Raw genomic sequence first — 14,721 nt, forward strand, 5'->3', positions numbered from 1 at the left:
TTTTCATGACTTTTAATGCCTTACTATACTATGTCGTTTTTTTGACTTTTTATGCCTTACTATACTATGACATTTTAATGACTTTTAATACCTTGCTATACTTATGACTTTTTATGCCTTACTATACTATGATGTTTTCATGACGTTTAATGCCTTACTATACTATGTTGTTTTTTTTACTTTTTATGCCTTACTATATTATGACGTTTTTATGACTTTTAATGCCTTGCTATACTTATGACTTTTTATGCCTTACTATACTATGATATTTTCATGACTTTTTATGCCTTACTATACTATGATGTTTTCATGACTTTTTATGCCTTACTATCCTATGTTGTTTTTTTTACTTTTTATGCCTTACTATACTATGATGTTTTCATGACATTTTATGCCTTACTATACTATGACATTTTTATGACTTTTAATGCCTTGCTATACTTATGACTTTTTATGCCTTACTATACTATGATGTTTTCATGACTTTTTATGCCTTACTATACTATGATGTCTTCATGACTTTTTATGCCTTACTATACTATGTTGTTTTCATGACTTTTCATGCCTTACTATACTATGACGTTTTTATGACTTTTTATGCCTTATTATACTATGATGTTTTCATGACTTTTTATGCCTTAATATACGATGATGTTTTCATGACTTTTAATGCCTTTCTATACTAAAATGTTTTCATTAATTTTTATTCCTTACTATACTATGTCGTTTTTATGACTTTTAATGCCTTACTATACTAAAATGTTTTCATGACTTTTTACGCCTTACTATACCATGTCGTTTTTATGACTTTTTATGCTCTTTTCATGACTTTTTATGCCTTACTATACTATGATGTTTTCATGACTTTTTATGCCTTACTATATTATGATGTTTTCATGACTTTTTATGCCTACGTCGTTTTTTTTACTTTTTATGCCTTACTATACTATGACGTTTTTATGACTTTTTATGCCTTACTCTACTGTCGTTTTTATGACTTTTTATGCCTTATTATACTATGATGTTTTTATGCATTACTATACTATGACGTTTTTACCACTTTTCATACCTTATTATGATATGATGTTTTTACCACTTTTCATGCCTTACTATATTATGTCATTCTTACCACCTTTAATGCCTTACAATACTATGATGTTTTTATTGCTTTTAATGCCTAACTGTCCCATGACTTTTTTACAGCACAAAAAGTTCAGAAAGACTCAGAGCAAACAGCAAGCTGAGCTTGGCCGCAGTATTAAAACCACTTTTAGAAACGGGAGATTTGGTAGGGAATGGTAAATTGAACTGGTCCTTTATACTGCAGCCGGTTGTGGAGTTGATTGTATGATGAGAAGCAGGTGAGTATGGAGACTGGAGGGAGCAGGAATCCGGAAGCCTCGACCAGCTGACACAGACACACACACACACACACACACACACACACACACACACACACACACACACACACACGTACAAGCAAACAGGAGAAATATTTTCAGACACACTGCAGTGATTTTACTCTATCTGATTTATTATATTTGATCCATCATTTTATTTATTATATCTGATTTATTATATTTCATTAAACAATTTATCATAATTAAAAAAAAGGAAATATATATATATATGTAAGTGATGATGTCTTTATGACTTTTATGCCTTACTATAGTTTGTCAGCTTTCTCCTGCCTGCCCGGCTTCACAGTCCCACAGTTCATGGAGATAGATTAGATGACACAGTTTTATTCTGACTGCGGCGATGACACATCAGATCTCTGTTCAAACCCTTGTGTCTTCCAGCTTTCTCCCTCCTGCAGCTTCTGTTGGGATGCTAATCCTCCACTGTCATCATCTTGACTGGCAGCACAATGACAGCATTTTACAGCCTTTCGAAAAACCATCACAGTTGCATTTCACAGAAAAATGTATGTGATATGAAGAGGGTGGTTTGGATCTCTTGAGAAATGAAATGAATATACAAATTGTAAGTTGCAGGGTCATGTGTGGTTGTGAGTGTGGGCAATGATACTCCTGAATCCAGTGTATAAACACACCCAGTAAGGCTGCAGCCACACAAACTTTCATTAGGCTTTCCCCAACGTCTGGATGCAAGAAATCTGAGGGATCAGCGGGAACGGACCACCTGGCTTTGGTAAATCTTAAAAAACACAACTGTAAGATGGTTTGTTTGCACTGAGACACTGTGGGGTCACGACCCTTGGCTGCAGGCTGCAACATTGAAGGCCTGGTGTTCCCCCAACACGGACCCCTTCATAATCCATCAACACCCCAGTGACAGAGAGACACATGTGCACACTTGTGTGCGAGGGCATTTCTAGACTGAGCAACTTCATTCGATCTTATTTTATATCTGTTTTTAAGTTGACGTTTTTTTAATCGTGTCATGAACTACATTTACTTGAGAACTGTACTTAAGTACATTTTTCGCATTTTACTTCCTGCCTTTGTCCTGTTTCCCCCATGTAGATTGTCTGACTCGTCTTAATGTGTTTCACCTGTGTGCAATTACCCTTGTGTATTTAAGTCTCTTTGTCTGTCAGTTCCTCCTGTTTTTCCTCTGTTGAACTTGAGTTTGGATTTTTGATGTTTCCTTGCGTCTCTTACTCACGTGCTCCTTGTGTTTTTGTTCCTGTTCCTTAGTTTCCACCAGTTTTGCCTCCTATGGTTGGACCTTTGACATTTTTGTTTGTCAAGCCTGTAAGTTGTTTGTCTGTAAGAGTTTTTCATCAATAAAGTATTTTCACTCCACCTTCCAGTCTTATGTTTGTCTGCGTTTGGGTCCAGTTGACATAAAACCCGACAACTACTTGGTGGAACTGCAAACACCTCAAAGACTTTGACAAAGGGCTCCAAAAAGCCACTGTTTTATTTATTGTAAGACGTCACAAGCCAAAAAGATTGGGAACCACTGGTTTAATCTTGAATTCAATTTTATAAGCGGATAATGTTTAAAAAAAAAAAATTAAAATCATAATTTTATAAGTAGCGTATGGTTTCTATAGCTGTCAGATAAATCTAGTGGTGTAAAAATTTCCCTCTGGAGTGTTGTGGAGTTAAAGCAGAACTTACTTCACAAGTGCCTTTACCATATACCTGCATCTTCTCCGGTTCAGTTCCAGTCAGAGACCTTTGTACTGTGTCATACTGTCTTTGGCAAAATGCAAAAAACGTAAAAAAAAAATGCAGCTGTTGTCATGTTGATTGTCAAAGTTTTAAAAATGGATGACATTACTAATTCAGTGGCATCATCGTGGACTCAATTCATCACTGTGCAGGATTTTACATTGTGAATGGAGTTTGTAGTTAATACAGATGAGTGAGAAATACAATGGGAGTGAAATGGGCTCCATAGACTTTAATGCATTATATATAATTCCTAATAACTCATGAACTGTACATGTCATAATGATGAGTACAGTTGATCAATGTGCAATACTGAGCATTTTGAAATATGAATGGAGTTTGCACTGTATACAATAGCAGAGATATAAATACAGTTGATGTCTATTGGATTGTTTTTAAATCTTAATAACACAAAAAGTATAAAAGTTATCAATAAGAAAAGTCATAGCACCCATCTACAAAGAATCCCAAACTGTTTGACATATCGATCATCGGGGTCACATGAACGCTGGAGGAAGACATACAAATCAAAGAAAATCAGGTTTCCACTAATATCTCATTTCATATGCAAATTTATGAATATTTTATGAAAATGGTTCAATATATGAACAGTATATGAGGCATAAATGGGTTTTGAGTTTTGAGTGAGCGAAAAAGGCACAGAAGAAGAAGAAGAAGAAGAAGAAGAAGTAGCGCAAGAGAAGATGAGTGTGATCGCCGCTTTCAGCACTCACACCAAATAATTACAAGTCAACACTGACCTACTGTCAAACATTGGAGAAACCAATACTGGTCAAAGGAGCAACGGTCTGTAGCGCTGAGGCGACAAGGCAGCTTACAGTCACATGTCTATATTCATATGCAAGCAAACAATCCTGCCATAGGACTGGAAAAATACTATTCAGTTACAGTTCAACTAACACGACTAAACTGACTGATATGATACTGTATGTCAGAGACTTGATGAAAAAATAATGTCAGAAGGTCGTTCGCTTTCATCAGGATCCGTTCCTTTCAAATATTGCAGTGCTTTTATTTTAGCATTGGGAAGCGTTTTGAAAGAGCTAAATACTGGTCCGACCGAGGAGAAGTACCGTCCTGACACGCGTGCACTCACTGATTGACGAGCAGAAATCAATCTGAAGATTTACTCATTTCTAACATGTGCACGGAGGGATTAGGGAGTTGTTATAAGGGGTTACTGAAGTAGTCTTCACTCAACGCATGATTGGAGTTGCTTTTATAAAGCCCTGCAGCTTGACAAGGAGGGGTAAGGCAAAGTAGTGCTTCTTACAACCTTAAGTGGGGTATTAAAAGGGAGCGTTGGGGGTCCAACTGCTGGTGTGTGCTAAGGTTTAAGGGTTGAGGAGAAAGGTCAGGGATAAGGGGTTTTCTTAGATCATGCTGTGTGTGGTTTGGAGCGAGCAGATCTGTCCAGACGGGGGCTGCGAGGGTCCTTTAATTAAGTGCTGAAGTGGCCAGAGGGGCGGGAAGAGGATCCCTATTCAAGCTGGGAGTGTCTGGGGTTTTCTGTGTGTGTGGGGTGAGAAGTGAATGGGAGAGCAAAAGTGAAGGCTTCCGCTCCTCTACTCCGGCTGCGGCGCCGGCGTCTCGTTGGCGTTGTTGTCAGTGATCTTGTTTTCCAGCTCGTCGTCGGACAGGAGGTCCAGGGAAGATCCCTCCACCTGCAGCTGACGTCTGCCGGAGCGAGTGGAGGAGAAGCTGATGGGGCCGCCACGCCTGCAGGAGGAGGAGGAGGGGGAGGAGGAATGGAGGTAAAGGGAATGTTGTTTTTAAAAAATTAATAATAGCCAATATTGATATAACAGTGTGTGGTAATGCCACTGGAATATGGTCAGCACCAAGTTGTTAAAAAATAAGCATCCAGGAATATAGCTAATAAAATAAAAGGATAAATGGTGACTGACAGATAGTGGGTGTTTTGTCTACCACGCCGTACCTGAGGCGGTTCTTGAGCGTGTGGACCTCACGGCTCAGACCCTCGCTGGCCTCGGTGGCGTCGTCCAGCTCCCTCTGCAGTTTCCTGCGCGAGGCGTTGGCCCTCGTGGCCTCCTCCTCAGCTTCCTCCAGCTGACGCTTCAGCTGCTTCATGCGAGAGCTCGCCTTTTCCACCTTCATACACACACACACACACAGACACACACACACACAAAGACACAAAGAAAAACACACATTACAAGAAATACAAAACGTGTGCAAATGACCTGATCTGTTTCTTAACTGGTTTGTAGGAAAGTTCAGAAAGTTTTGCAGCAGGTTTTAGTGATTGTTGTATCATTAGGTTGTAAATGTGTCATTTGCATAATGGCAGACACTAATTAAAGCTTATTTGTCCCAGTGGAAACAATTAGAAAACAATTACAGCACGAGATGAGACACAAAACGCACGTTGGAAAGTGCCGAGAAAAAGAAATCGGTTGATAAAGCTCAAAATGTTTTGCCTTTTAAAAATAAAGTGGCAAGTTGCTTGAAAACAGCAAACAACAGCAGTGTTAATATCAGCAGTGACAGACGTACTTGCTCTTTAAACTGGTCGGCATGGCGACGCTCATCCTCCACCTGCATGCAGATTTCCTTCAGCTTCTTCTCGGTCCTCCTCACGATCTTGTTGGCTGTTGCTCGCTCCCTTCAGTGGAGAAGGTCACGGAAGGATTTAGCGTTACATGTTACACCCACACGTATATTCTATAACTGTCAACTCAATTCCCATCTCATATTTCAACCTTGTTTATTGTTTTTAAAAGTGCTCCCTCTGATTATGTTGATTAGTTTAAGCAAGGGGAAGAATTCTCACTTGGCCTCCTGCTCCAGCTGCTCCTCCAGCTGTGCTATCTTGGCCTCCAGGGCAGTGATGGAGGCCTTGAACCTGTTCTTCACAGAGCCCTCCAGCTCGCCCAGCTTGGCCCGGAGCTCCTTGTTTTGACGCTCCAGTTGCTGGCGAGCGTTTTCGCTCTTCTGGGCTGTGCTGCGCTCTGCACTCAACTCTGTGGTCAGGGTGTCCACCTGGGGGGGGGGGGGGGGGGGGGGGGGGGGGGGGGGGGGGGGCAGAAAGAGGAAGGTGGAAGGTGGAAGGTGAAGTTCATACAATGATACAGAAAAAAAAACAAACTGCATTTCCTATTTAAAACTATTACAAATCACAGACGGTACAGTTTTCATACCTGCATGGTCGTCTTTCTGAAGCGGTCGTTGAGGAGCTCCATGTTGCCCTGCTCCTCTTCCAGCTCCTCCTCCAGTTGGGCGATACGAGCCTCCAGCCTCCTCTTCTCATCCATCAGAGCAGACCTGACACACGAAAAGGAGGAGATGTTGAAAGCAGCTGCTGAGAAATGACCGCGGTAAATATGGACACAGGTTTTTAACCAGACTATTACAGCTGGGGTCGTTCAGCCCCTTTTTAAATTATTATAGAATAAATGTACAAGCATGAAGTATATTATACCAGGCTGTATTATTTTATCTTTAACAGAAGACACAGGAACTAAATGTAAATTGCACAGGGGGTTTGGCTTTACCACATATGGGAGTGTTGAAGATAGTTTGTTTTCTGGAGAAGGTTCCTCTAAACTGTGACTTCTAAAAGTTTGTCACCAAGGAAAGTTAAGGTTCTTCCATGAATATTTATATATTGACAGGTAAACCGACATACAGGAAGTCCATGGGATGGTTCCTGGCCTTACTTAAGAAAGGATAAACTATATCACAGGAGATTATCTTGGCAGCTCACTTTCCACTATTTATTTTGGAGAACAATTAATAAGTAATTTAATCTGTGCTGCTTTTACCCCCCTAATTAAAATGCTTTTTGTTTTAAACCATGGTTTTATATTTTTTTCTTTACCTTACTCATCTCAAGGAAAGATATTAATTGTATATTGCAATATTACGGTTCTATATGTTTATTGTTGCTCTGTTGCTGCCGGGCCTGGAGAAGCAAACAGTTACGTTGTGCTGCAAAATAAATAGTTATAAAATAAAGTTTAATGCAATGTGCAATGTTTAATGTGACCTGGTATGATAACACCAGGAATGATATGCCGAGAGGATGCATCTGTGCACAGATATTATGGTGTGGTCACGTGTGTGTGTGTGTGTGTGTGTGTGTGTGTGTGTGTGTGTGTGTGTGTGTGTGTGTGTGTAACTCACTTTCCGGAGGTGCTGTTTGAGATTTCATCTTGCAGCTCGTCCCGTTCCTGCTCTGCGTGGCGCCGGCCCCTCTCAGACGCTGCCAGATCCTGCAGAGAAAAGGTCAAAGGTGAATCAGCACGTCCTCTGATCTCATGTTCAGAGGGAGCTTTCAATGCATTAACATGAGTTATTAAAATATGGAGTAAATATAGTTTACTATCACCCGTAAACCAACACTCTACAACCCCTAACTATCCATATGTGTCCCTCCATACGACACAACAAATATTGCAAAAGGTCTGAACATCAGTCAGTCTGGTTTTTGGAGACCAGGACCATCCTGTTATGCTGTACCTCATGTAGCTGAACAATCTCAGCCTCCAGACTTTTGAGTTTCTTCTCGTTTTCCTTGGAGATGGCAAAGATATCGTCTCTGGAAGCTCGGGCGTCCTCCAACTCCCTCTGGTAATCCTTCATTTGGGCCTGATGGTAGAAATGGATGAGGAGGTATGAATGGAGAATATGTACAAAGCGAAACTGATTCAAACATACGTTTTAGATCCGCACCTGTAACTTGCGCAGCTGTTTGATGGCTTCATCTCGAGCCTTGTTGGCTCCCTCTATGTGGCCCTCTATATCCTTCAAATCCATCTCTAGTTTCTTCTTCGCAGCTACAGCCAGACCTCTTTGCTTCCTCTCATCCTCTAACTCCGCCTCCATCTCTCGCACCTGGAGGGAGGAGCAGGAACAAGCCTTTAGTGTGATGGGATTAAACGATTGTTTAAAATGTTGTGATTCAGTGGTAAGTGTTGTTCTGCACCTGCTTGACCAGTGCTCTCTTCTTCTCGTCATTCTGGTCGTCCCGGCCCTGAAGGTCTCTCTCATACTGGGCCTTCATGGCCTGCATGTTGACCTCCAAACGCAGCTTGGCGTCTTCCGTGGCCTGCAGCTCGTCCTCCAGCTCCTCCAGCTGAGTCTTCATCTCCTCCAGCTGTTGCTCCAGAGTGCGTTTGGACTTCTCCAGCTCGTGGACCTGACAGAGAGGAGACAAACGGGATTACTGCTCTACTGTCGGACGTACAGCGTCCGAAAAGAGGGTCCCAGGGTGAGGATCTCGGACTGTGTGCACTTTGTTGACCCTGACACTCACATTCTTGCCCACGTCGTCCTTTGAGCTCATCAGATCTTCCATTTCAGCGCGGAGCTGCTTGTTAACTCTCTCCAGCTCCTCTTTGGCCTCCAGCGCCTCGTCCAGAGCTCTGGTCATGGACAGAGCTTTGGTCTCCTTTTCTCTGGCCTCAGCTTCAGCACGGTCACGTTCTTCAGCGTAGCGAGCTGAGATGCTCTTTTCTTCAGCTAGCATCTGTGGAGGAGGACAGCAGATTATAGACCGGAATTTCATGAAAATCTTATTTGGTATTTTGATGAATGATCTAATTATTGAATTTTGACTCCTGAAATCTGTCTACACTGCACAAGCTGCAGGGTTACATTAAAGATTTATCTAAAACAAGCTTAGAAACTAATTCCAAAGTTGTTTTCCAGAAACGCCATCTGGCAGAATATCCCAAATAAAGTGCCTCCTCACCTGGTCAAACTTCTTTTGCTTCTTCTCCAGGTTGGAGACAATTTGTCGCTGGTGATCCAAGTCGACAGTTAGATCATCCAGCTCCTGCTGCAGACGAGTCTTTGTCTTCTCCATTTTTTCAAAGGCGATGGTTTTCTCTTCCAGACGCTGGCTGCCCAGCTCCAGGTCCTTCTGCAGCTTCTTCTTAGCCTCCTCCAGGCTGTCTATTGTCCCAACATCGTCCTCCAGCTTCTTCTTGCTCTCTGAGAGCTATGAGCGGCAGAAAGAGAAAGATCCAGAATAAAAACCAACAAAAAAAAGAAGAATCTAATCATTGTTTTCTTACTCCAGAGACCACCTGTCTTACTTGAGCCTGTAGGGTCAACATCTGTTTCTCCAGATTCTTGCGCGCCTCCTCATCCTCCTCCTGCTGCTCCTGCAGAGCGTTCTTCTCCTCCTCCAGCTGCCGTATGCGACTGCTGAGGTTCAGTTTCTGACGTGTCTCCTCCTGGAGCAGCTCCTACGGGGAAAAAGTCATATTTGTCCAGGTGGTTCAACAGAAAACATTCATTGCGTTCGGCTCGGTGACTAAAAGCTCAGAGATACTGCACGTCACCTGCGAGTCTTGTAGCTGACTCTCCAGTCCAGCGACATCTTTGGCCGTCTTGATCCCCTTCCTCTCCGAGTCTTCCAGCATGGCTGACACATTGTCTAACTCCGTCTGCGCGGAGACATTAAAATGATCGATTTAAATCAAATGCATTTCTGAAATCACATATAAAGGAGAATAAAATCCTCTGAGCTGTGTATAACTGTCATAAAAGCCTCTCCCATGTAAGAAAATATTGAATAATTTATTAAAATAAAAAGCAAATCTCAACGTCTGGCTACTAAGGGGTTAGTTTGGTGCTCAGTCTGTCAACTGTGAGAATACACACTCAGATGTTACTGATGCCAGAGGATGTTTTAACTGTTCAACTGATAGTCAGTCAGTCAAAATCCTTATTGTGAGTTCAGCGGATAATCATGAACAACACTAATGAAGAGCACGAGCATTATGCAACTACAAGTGTCCAGAATTTGTGACATGAAGGCTGAAGTTTAAGTAGTTAAAACATATATATATTGTTTATTTTCCCTCAGAGTTTCTAGTTTCAACCTAAAAATGCAGGAATTACACAAACAAACAAACCTTCCCTAAATGAAGTTATTATCTCCAAAACAAAGACCTTCTGATTCCACTGAATCAAATCAAACATATTCACATCTACACTCCTCACCTGCAGTTTGTGTGAGCGCTCAGCCAGCTCTCCCTTGGCCCTCTCTCCCTCGGTGACTCTGGCCATGAACTCCTGCAGCTGCGCCTCCAGTTTCTTCCTCTTGTGCTCGGACTCCGTCTTTGCCTGCTGCAGGGTCTTGACCTCGCTGGCCAGCTCCTTGTTGGCACTCTCCTGGCTCTGCTTGGTCTTCTCCAGGTTCGCCTTGAACTAGACGTGATCAGTGAACGGCAAACGTTAGTGTCGCGTTATGATGATGGAGTGACGTCACTTTAAATAATCTTTTGCGGAAAGGGGGATGTTACCCTCTTGGCTTGTTCCAGCTGTTCAGACAGCTCTTCCAAGGCTGTGCCGTGCCTCTGTCGCATCTCCTGGATCTGAGCCTCGTGGTTTTTAGTCTCCTCGTCGATGGCCTTCTTCAGCTCCGCAACCTCCTGTTCACGCTTGGTCCTACGGAGAGCAGGGACGCAGAAAAGTCTGAACTTTCCTGTTGATTTGATAACACCACTGTCTATAATATACATGTAAAATAAGTGAGATTAAAATGCAGTATTGTACCTAAGCTCCTGCTGTGCAGCTGTTGTATCCAGGGTGTCTTCTAGTTCGGTTTTAAGGGCCTCAAGCTCTTCACTCAAGTCCCTCTTGAGTTTCTCGGCCTTGTTCCTGGATTGTTTCTCCGACTCGAGGTCCTCCTGCAGCTCAGACAGCTGGGCCTGCAGCTCCCTCACCTGCTTCAGAGCGTTGTTCTTCTGGCTAACCTCGTCCTCCCCCCTGTCAAACATCGAGAACAGCAAGAAAGAACATGTGACAAAAGCAGGGCACGACACTGGGACTGTGTTATCGGAGAAATATGACCAAGGAACTCACTGCAATATTCCAGCAAAACAAGATGAACCTGAATTATTTCATTTCTTTTAACTGCTCATTTATTTAAAATTTGTCCACAACACACTCACAAACTCAATTTGCAGTTTCCTTACACAACATAGTAGAAAATGAAAAAGGAGACTCTGTCAGCTCCTGTCAGTGAACTCCCACTAGGTGGCAGCAGAGACTGAATTTTAGAATCACTGTTTCATTAAGCAGCTGATGCTCAGTTATCTTTTGACCAAACACTCTTAAAGGAGCTGCGCGCTGTACAGGCCACTTCATGGCTCAGCGCTGGATGTTGATACCGCATAAAAATTACATGCGCACCAGATTCCAATGCAGTGAGAGTCGGATGGATAAACACAGGCACGGGCATGTGCACGAAGGAGCTCAACAACAGACTATTTTTACTGGATGATAAGGGCGCTGCTGTTTCTGCTGCGCTGTCAGTCCGATAAAATGCAGCATATAAAATGGCAGGTGTGACTGCGTGATGATCGTTCCGTGCAGCTATGTGGCACTTATCTCAAACTCACATCATGAAGCAGAATCTCAATGACTCAATATTAAAAACCCATATTTAGCTCACACAGTTATGTAATAGTTGTTGGTGAGGGGATTTTCTCTGTCACTGAGTAGCTTCTGTTCCGTTCTCCTATATCTCCTACCTAGCCTGCATCATCTGCTGCTCCTCTTCCTTCTTGCCCATTTGAACTTTCTGCTCCTCGATCTGGGCCTGTAGCTCAGATATCTGGTCCTGGAAGTCAGACGTCTCACCGTCCAGCTTCCTCTTAGCCTTCTCCAGCTCCTGACGGGTCTTCTCCTCCTTCTTCAGTCTCTCTGAATTAGAAAAGAGAGAGGACACAATGATGTTGTAATAAAACACAAAGGAAACTCTTTTCGCAGGTTCATTTTTGCACTTTACTATTCTAGTCTGTATTTGACTTTACTCCTTTACCCTCCAGGTCGACCATCATCATCTCCTGCTTGTTCTTGACCTTGCCCAAGTTCTTGGCCTTCTCCTCCTCTTCAGCTAGCATTGAGTTCACCTCGTTGATTCGGTCCTCCATCAACTTCTTTTCCTGAGGAGAGATAGACGTACAGGCGGGTTAGCACACAGCTAAACTTCTGTTTGGATCTGACTGTGAGATCCTCCATCTTCACCTGTTTCCACTCAAAACCCTTTAGCCTGAACGTCAACCTCCAGAGCCTTCACTTCTCTCTCACCTTGAGGAACTTGGAGTTCTGATCCTCCAGTAGCAAAATGTCCTCTTCATATTTCTTCATTTTGGCCTCCGCTGTCACTTTCTCCAGTTGCAGCTTCTGCCTGGCAGCCTCCTCCTCATCCAACTGTTCTTCCAGGTCCTACACACACGAGTATTTAATGATAGCAGCAAACACAATTAGCAAAAAGACTTTTGTAATTAAGTCATTTGAAATTGTAATCTTTCAGAACATATTTCCAACTGTGCAAAAATGAGCTTTTCAGTTGCCATTACTTTGATGTTGCATGAGTATTTCAACACACCTGGATGTGGGATTGCATCTTCTTCTTCTCATTCTGCAGGCCCTGGTTCCTCTCCTCTTCTTCCTCCAGCCTGGACTCCAGGTCATGAAGGATCTCCTCCAGCTCTTGCTTTTTGGAGGCCAGACGAGCTCTCATCTCCTCGGCCTCCGCAAACAGCTCTGTCTCTGCCTGCAGCTGCTCCGCCAGGATGTTCTTCTCCTCCACCAACTGCGCAAAAATAATGTTAAAACCTTCAGTTATTGATACTTGAAAAACCATGTAAGTAAAAATCCAAATGATTTTGTTCTAACCGCTGCGGCTGTGACTGACCTGCTGGTGTTTCCTCTCCATCTCCACCAGCTCTCCCTCCACCTTGGTCTGCTTCTCCTTCACCTTGACCAGCTCCTCATCTTTAGCCTGCATCTCCTCCTCCTGCCTGGTCACCTGCAGCAGAGGCTTCACCTGCAGGAGCACATGATCGGGGGAAGCTTCAGAGGACGGCACACATTCCAGAAAAACAAAAACAAATGCACATGCACATATGCACACACCTTGGTGAAGAGTCTCCACCATTGCCAGTGACGCAGCTTTAAGTAGGCAGCACAGTTTCTCTGGAGAACTTTCAGAGCGCTGAGCTGCTGCTGCTTCTTCGCAAAAGCCCTGAAGCATCACAAAAAGAGGACAGAGTGAGACAACAGTAAAATCTACGTTTTGTAATTAAATATATAGAAACGAGGAGCTCTCAAACACAAGGCAGCAGCGGCAGAGCAGCACTTACTTGCGTGCCAGATATCCTCGGCAAACAGCCTGGAAATAAATGATGATGTCGGTGATCTTCAGGTCCCTCTCTTCCTCCAGGTGGGCCAAGACCCCGGCCCTGAAGAAGATCTTACTCTGGCCGATACGAAACAGGTTTCCATCCAGCTCCAGGGCTTGAATCTACCAAAGAGAAAGAGAGACATCGAAAAGGAGGAGAGATGGCTTAAGATAACAGACAGCCTTTGTCTTGGTAATAAGTGTGAATTAAGGGAAAAAACTTGTTGCAATGGGAGCGATTATTTGCAAAACCTATTTTATATTTACACATTTATTTATACATTTTTGCTTCAGTTACAAGTTGGTGCTTGATGATATGATGAACATATCGATTCTTTCATGCAACTGCCCGACAATGAGAAAATCATAATAACCTCTTGTTTCAAACGTGACCTCGATTATTTTCGCTCGTTCTAAACTGAGACCCCTCAAGTCCTTACCATTCTCTCACAGGCCTGCTTGCCATCCATAAAGCCCTTGGGAATGGCGTTAGGAGTGAGGATCTCATACCTGGACACGGAGCAGAGATGACACAGAGTCACAAGGGACAAAATCACAGGCTGAAACTATAAAAGAGAGAGAAACTGCAAAGATCAAAGAAATATGAAGACGAAACGCCGAGTCAGAGGTAGAGCATCACCTCTGTCTGAACTCCTGGAAGACGATGCGGTTGGGGAAACCCTGTCTGCAGATACGGATCCCCTCCAGCACACCGTTACACCTCAGCTGGTCCAGAACCAGGTGGGGGTCCAGTTTACCAGCCTGTGAGAGGAGGGAGATGTGGTCACTCAGTACAGTGCAACCCAAGGATTCATTACGGTGCATTATTCCCCGACCTCACAGCACGTATTGACATGGCGACGGTAACGTAACTAGAGACTCACCCGTTTCTCGTGGTTGGGGATGATGCAGCGGACAAAGTTGGGGTTGGTGTTCCTCAGTGTGGCCATCAGCTTGGACAGCTGCTCCTTGTACAGCTGGCCCACGGTGCGGAACATGCCCTTCTTGGTCTTGTAGGCGGCACCGAATGCCGTCTCATTCATGCCCGCAACCTGGTCGAGCCCCACGATCCGGTCGACTGGTGATTAAAAGAATTAGAGGTGCAAAGAAAGAGAGATTATTATATTAATGGAGGAACATTTTGTGATTTTTTGTGACACTGGTTTTGCTGATATTTATGTGTAGAGGGGATAAAAGTGAAAAGCCAATAAATTTACTTTGAAGTCTGAATTTTCATCGGGAAACGTTGCCAGTAAACATTAATGTGTTCAACTGAAGCAGGGTTCGCTCTTTTCTATTGCTGTGATAAAGCATGAAGACAGGCGATGGTGTCACACCAGCTGTGACCGTAGACCATCAGCTGGTTTGACGCAACGTAACACAGACGTC

General features: G+C 43.3%; 1 protein-coding gene across 1 annotated transcript in view; it reads right to left on the reverse strand.

The window, feature by feature from the left end:
* Nucleotides 1-3,204: 3,204 nt before the first annotated feature.
* LOC111238084 (myosin-10) overlaps nucleotides 3,205-14,721 on the reverse strand; it is a 50,710-nt gene continuing 39,193 nt past the window's right edge. The window contains exons 16-41 of the mRNA XM_022767481.1: nucleotides 14,217-14,410; nucleotides 13,973-14,094; nucleotides 13,773-13,842; nucleotides 13,295-13,455; nucleotides 13,068-13,176; nucleotides 12,847-12,978; nucleotides 12,538-12,744; nucleotides 12,237-12,374; nucleotides 11,968-12,091; nucleotides 11,678-11,849; nucleotides 10,698-10,910; nucleotides 10,445-10,589; nucleotides 10,143-10,349; nucleotides 9,479-9,583; nucleotides 9,230-9,382; nucleotides 8,884-9,132; nucleotides 8,446-8,658; nucleotides 8,116-8,328; nucleotides 7,863-8,024; nucleotides 7,650-7,778; nucleotides 7,314-7,402; nucleotides 6,329-6,452; nucleotides 5,962-6,170; nucleotides 5,685-5,793; nucleotides 5,107-5,279; nucleotides 3,205-4,886 (exon numbers count right to left, since the gene is read on the reverse strand). Of these exons, the coding sequence (XP_022623202.1) occupies nucleotides 4,733-4,886; nucleotides 5,107-5,279; nucleotides 5,685-5,793; nucleotides 5,962-6,170; nucleotides 6,329-6,452; nucleotides 7,314-7,402; nucleotides 7,650-7,778; nucleotides 7,863-8,024; nucleotides 8,116-8,328; nucleotides 8,446-8,658; nucleotides 8,884-9,132; nucleotides 9,230-9,382; nucleotides 9,479-9,583; nucleotides 10,143-10,349; nucleotides 10,445-10,589; nucleotides 10,698-10,910; nucleotides 11,678-11,849; nucleotides 11,968-12,091; nucleotides 12,237-12,374; nucleotides 12,538-12,744; nucleotides 12,847-12,978; nucleotides 13,068-13,176; nucleotides 13,295-13,455; nucleotides 13,773-13,842; nucleotides 13,973-14,094; nucleotides 14,217-14,410 (4,076 nt within the window). The 3' untranslated portion in view covers nucleotides 3,205-4,732. The remainder of the gene's footprint in view (nucleotides 4,887-5,106; nucleotides 5,280-5,684; nucleotides 5,794-5,961; nucleotides 6,171-6,328; nucleotides 6,453-7,313; nucleotides 7,403-7,649; nucleotides 7,779-7,862; nucleotides 8,025-8,115; nucleotides 8,329-8,445; nucleotides 8,659-8,883; nucleotides 9,133-9,229; nucleotides 9,383-9,478; nucleotides 9,584-10,142; nucleotides 10,350-10,444; nucleotides 10,590-10,697; nucleotides 10,911-11,677; nucleotides 11,850-11,967; nucleotides 12,092-12,236; nucleotides 12,375-12,537; nucleotides 12,745-12,846; nucleotides 12,979-13,067; nucleotides 13,177-13,294; nucleotides 13,456-13,772; nucleotides 13,843-13,972; nucleotides 14,095-14,216; nucleotides 14,411-14,721) is intronic.

Source organism: Seriola dumerili, unplaced genomic scaffold (genome assembly GCF_002260705.1).
Source record: "Seriola dumerili isolate Sdu_G_001 unplaced genomic scaffold, Sdu_1.0 BDQW01001191.1, whole genome shotgun sequence".
In the NCBI taxonomy this organism is placed as follows: domain Eukaryota; kingdom Metazoa; phylum Chordata; class Actinopteri; order Carangiformes; family Carangidae; genus Seriola; species Seriola dumerili.